General features: G+C 38.3%; 1 protein-coding gene across 1 annotated transcript; it reads left to right on the top strand.

Moving 5' to 3' along the window:
- The first annotated feature begins 2,189 nt into the window (after positions 1–2,189).
- Positions 2,190–4,907, top strand: LOC149828875 (putative serine/threonine-protein kinase WNK1). Its single transcript, XM_090016991.1, is given in 7 exon segments — positions 2,190–2,447; positions 2,539–2,576; positions 2,678–2,905; positions 3,017–3,237; positions 3,512–3,669; positions 3,770–4,190; positions 4,315–4,907. Coding segments are annotated over 7 exon segments (1,602 nt in total). The 5' UTR covers positions 2,190–2,375; the 3' UTR covers positions 4,779–4,907.
- Positions 4,908–5,218: the final 311 nt, after the last annotated feature.

The following is a 5,218-nucleotide window of genomic DNA, read 5'->3' as shown; positions in this document are numbered from 1 at the left end:
AGAGATATGCCGTCAAAATATGTTCAACCCACACCGGGTATGTTGGTGCTTTTAACTGATGGGCTTCAAAAGGATTCGAGTATTGGTGACCCCACCCATGGTTAACCTCTCATGGAGATGGGCCCATTAAGCAACCCGGTTCTCGGTGAGGGTTCCATGTCTAAAATATTTATGGAGCAAAGAGTTTGATCCATAGAAGCTGGAGACTGCCATCTATGAGGGGTGATCGGCAAAGAACACTTGAGGTCCCTGGGGGGACTTGCCCATGAATCCTTCCCAGCTGCCTTGTGTAGGTTTCTTTCATAATTATTTGAAAAAGAAAGAAAGAAAGAAAAGTGAAACAATGTTGGATCTATCAAGCATGGGCTAGATTACTCAACACTGGTATGGATCTAAGTACATTTCATTGAAAAAGCTAATAAATTTGTTGTCAATATGTGCAGTTGACATACTTGAACCGAACCAGAACAGAAGCCAATTTCCCAAATCAGGGTATCATGGAGATGGAAAAATCTTGCAATAGACTAAACAATTTTGTTTTGGGGAAAACTTAGGGAAAATGCTGGCGGGCACAAAACTTACACAAATATAGGAAAATATAAAAAATATAAAGAAACATAGAAAATACGTGTCAATATATTTTACAACAGGTGATAATTTGAAAATATCTCAATATTTTCAAGATTCTGTTAGTATGTTTTTTAAAATATCATGAAAAAATAACTATATTTTCAAAATACCACTGATATTTATGGCCATGATATGAGCCATTAAAAAATGGGCAATGACGAATCAAGTCTGCTTTCTGACCAGCATTAACATGGGTTTCTGAGGCTATGTCAGCAGCACAGGACATTCACGGCATTTATAAACAATTAGTGGATGAGGTCCAACTACATAAGATTTGGTTAAATAAACCACTGAGGTGGTATCCCATGTGGTAAGTGGGGTCCTGTGTCAAGCTGAAGGCCCAGGTTCGAATCCCTCTGCCACATGGGGCTTAATAGATATCTGGTAGGGGTCTGCCTAACCCCATCTTGCCTTTTGAAGAAAAAAACAAGATTTGGTTAAATAAGCATCCCATTAGTGAACTGAATCTAGGCAGATTTCAAACAACACCCTTCAGGTATTTCATGTTCTGCCAATGTGCCTGGAGATGGCAATTGACAGAGACCCCCAATCTCTCAGGCTCAATCCTGGTCATACACAAAGCCCAGACTACTTAGCCAATGGAACAAATGAAAGGACCCGTTTGCAGCCTTGATCAACCCTACCATCAAAATCTCAGTCACATGATTGTCATTTTCAGACACCTTGTTATCCAACGGATTTATATACATCCATCCATATTATGTATTATGACGTGTAGGTAAATTTTTTTGGGGTTAATCTTATATTAAAATAGTTGTGTTTAACATTAAATGAATTCAACCATATTAAAATGACTAAAATACTTTTAAAAACCTTACTTTTTGAGTTTAAAAATTAAACTTGAGTAATTCATAAAGTTACTTTTTTGGAAAAGATCTATTAAGTTTAAAAAAATATGTAATGTCAAAAAAGCAATCATGCATTTTTTAAAAGTACCAAAACATTTTAGTCATTTTCATAAAGTTGAATCTATCTAGCAGTAAACGCAACTCGTTTGATGTTAGATTAACCCTTCTTTATTATTACGTTATAAACTGATAGGTAAAGACATGGTAATATGTCAATTTATTAATAGCCAATTTAGTTCCAAAGATATATTCTCAAAAAAAAAGAAATAGTTTCAAAAGATATCTGGCTTGTGGTATCTGCCTACATTTATTATCTTTGAAATAAATGGCTCATCACCAAACTCACCCAGGCCTTTGGTTAATGAGTTGCTGCCTCTGCCATTCCTCACACCCTAATCGGCAGTGAACAGAATTAAAACTCGATGCCATTTTTGTGAAGCCAAAATTTTATATTACCTTTGCTATTTCTTTTAACTGCTTATTGGTGTTTTTTATTAGAATTGTCTTTAGTGTCAATATTCATGTTGGATGGGTGAGGCACTTGGATGGACAGCAAGGGAAGTGATGTATTTTTAAGAGCACAGTCATGGAGGAGCAACCTTTGTCCTTAGTGGATGTAGTGTATCTGTCACCACAAATATAAATATGTGCAATATAATGGTATGCATACACACTCATCTGGCTTTCTTTGTGTTGCAGTTAGTTCTATGTATTTCCTTCTCTTGTCATGACCAGACCAACGTAAAACCACTCTTTCCTTTATCATGAATATTGTTGCTGCTGCTCTGGTTTTCTTCTCTTAAAGATGGATTTTTCTGCAATAAAGTTTGATTTTTCTTAGGTAGAGTGAAGAAGAGAAAGAGAGGTGGAGAGAAGATGATGAATCCTAAGAGTTTTGTTGATGGATCAGAGTTTGTTGAATTTGATCCTACTGGTAGATATGGCAGGGTATTTTTCTTCCACTCTATGCATTCACTTTTTTCCTTCTTATTGAGGTAGATTTTAGTGGTTCTGACTTTGGGCTGTTGGTGGTTTTCAGTACAATGAGATCTTGGGAAAGGGGTCCTCCAAGATTGTGTATGGGTCTTTTTCTTCTTGGTCATTTCTTTTCAATTTTGTTGGTGGATTTGTATTTTTGGTTTTCTGAAAAAAAAAATGATTTTTGGGTTGTGATGCAGGTATAGAGCTTTTGATGAGCTTGAAGGGATTGAAGTTGCATGGAATCAGGTGAAACTTCATGATTTCTTGCAGAGCCCTGAAGACCTGGAGAGGTTGTACTATGAGATCCATCTATTGAAGACCCTCAAGCACAAAAACATCATGAAGTTCTATGCTTCTTGGGTTGATACCACAAATAGAAACATCAATTTTGTGACTGAAATGTTCACCTCTGGCACCCTTAGACAGTGAGTATAATTGTGTTTGCTACTTTTCCCTCTCTTACTGGGAAAAAATAATGGAGAAACTGAGATTCTTTTGTTTCCTCCTTTTCCTCTTTGCTGTTTTTGTTGGTCCAGATATAGACAGAAGCACAGGAGTGTTAGTGTTAGAGCAGTAAAGAATTGGTGCAGACAGATTCTGAAAGGGCTTCTCTATCTTCACAGTCATGACCCTCCTGTGATTCACAGGGATCTCAAATGTGACAATATATTTGTTAATGGTAACCAGGGTGAAGTTAAGATTGGAGATTTGGGGTTGGCAGCCATATTGAGAAAATCCCATGCTGCTCATTGTGTTGGTAAGAAGATAAGCCATTCCCTCTAAATCCTTACAAACACCTGTTTCCTCCCCTCCTTTTTGGCACATTTTTCTGATGCAATCCTTCACTGTCACAGTTGTGAAAAAATAAAAGCCAAAGAAAGAAATGTTGTCATGGTTTGTAAATTTTACCAAATCAAACTTTTATTGACAGATTAATTGATCGATGGCATTCTCGATTCACTCCAGTCTTTGTGATTTTCTTTTTTCTTTTTGCCATGTTTTGTTGATTCTGTGTGGTTGTTTCTTAACAGGCACACCAGAATTCATGGCTCCAGAAGTTTATGAAGAGGCATATAATGAATTAGTAGACATATATTCCTTTGGGATGTGCATTTTGGAAATGGTAACTTTCGAATACCCGTATAGTGAATGCACGCATCCTGCTCAGATCTACAAAAAAGTCATCTCTGTAAGAATCTCTTTTTGCTTGCTTTTGTTGGGCTTGTGCTTTCCTTTTTCTTTATGGTTGCAGACTAACCTTATCTTGTCTGAATTTGCCCACAAAAAAGGGGAAAAAACCGGCATCTCTGTATAGAATTACTGACACTGAAGTGCTAGAATTCGTCGAGAAGTGCTTAGTGACGGCTTCACAGAGGCTTCCTGCTAGAGAGCTTTTAAATGATCCATTTCTTCGATTAGATGATTCTGGGTCAGATTCAAGGATTATAGAGTGTAGAGAGCCCATAACCGAACTCAGTCCTTTTGGCCAACCATCTCTTCTGCCACCGCATCTAGTTAATGGGCACTCTGAGGTCCCCAATCTCACGGAGAATGGCTGGGGCTACGAACTCAACGAGCTTGGAGATCACTATCAACCTCTTTTTTGTTCCGATGACGATGAAAATTCTGCAAACTTGGACATTTCAATCAAGGGAAAGAAGAGTGAAGATGAAAGGATTGTTCTTAGGCTTCGGATCCTGGATGCAGAAGGTCAGATATGAGAGAGAGAGAGAGAGAGAGAGAGAGAGAGAGAGAGAAGATTAATATCATCTTTATTGCCACTTGGTTATTTTTGGTTTTGGAGGGAGACTCATTCCTTGTATCATTTGTGCAGGACGAGCTCGGAATATTTACTTCCCATTTGATATTGAGACTGATACTGCACTGATTGTTGCAATGGAAATGGTGACCGAACTTGACATATCCGATCAAGATGTAACAAAGATTGCGGAGATGATCGATGGGGAGATATCCTCATTAGTGGCCGACTGGAAACCAGGGTTTGGAATTGAAGAAACTCAAGATCCTGAAAGTCTCAATTTATGTCATAATTCTGTGTCAAAGGCTTCGGCAAACTGTTCGCTGCATGATCATCCTCAAACGGGAAAGCATGTGCGCAAGAATTCGCAATTGTTCCAGTCCTCCCGGCTTGATCGGTGTGCATCAATGCACGGTAGATTTGAAGAGATCACTTACCAAGTTGAGGGATGAGAACACCGTGTCACAGAGGATACTCCTGTTGGTCTCTCCAGCCAATCTGATGGCAATGCAGTTTACAGATATTTGAGCTCAAAATGAAGGTTCAGATCATCTAACATCACCAAGATCTGATATAATGCAGAATGCAGCGAATTGGACCAAAGTGATTCTCCTACCTATTCTTGTTCGGGAGATTCTGTATAAGGGCAGTCAACTGGTTATTTGATAAGCCAAACATTTTATGCATGATACAGGTAACAACCTACTAGGCAACATGAAAATAGTCAATGTTGTGCATTTGGTCATTTTTGGAGCCATAATGGTTTAACATGGGTCGAGCTACCTATAAGACCATTGTGGAGCCGCAATTAGGTGTCTGCTTTGATTGAATTTTCAGACAATTACTCATACAACACTGTATTTTCTAGAACAGACTGGAGCTTTTTTATATCATTAAAGACTGACCTTGAACATCAAAGGCATGCAAACTTACTGAATTCGTGGATGTACAACCATGAGAAGAGACTTTTTCGACCGGT

This window comes from Nuphar pumila, chromosome 9 (genome assembly GCF_984573655.1).
Source record: "Nuphar pumila chromosome 9, dmNupPumi1.hap1.1, whole genome shotgun sequence".
In the NCBI taxonomy this organism is placed as follows: domain Eukaryota; kingdom Viridiplantae; phylum Streptophyta; class Magnoliopsida; order Nymphaeales; family Nymphaeaceae; genus Nuphar; species Nuphar pumila.
Note: the sequence above shows the minus strand (reverse complement) of the source record. Positions and strands in the feature narration are given on the sequence as shown.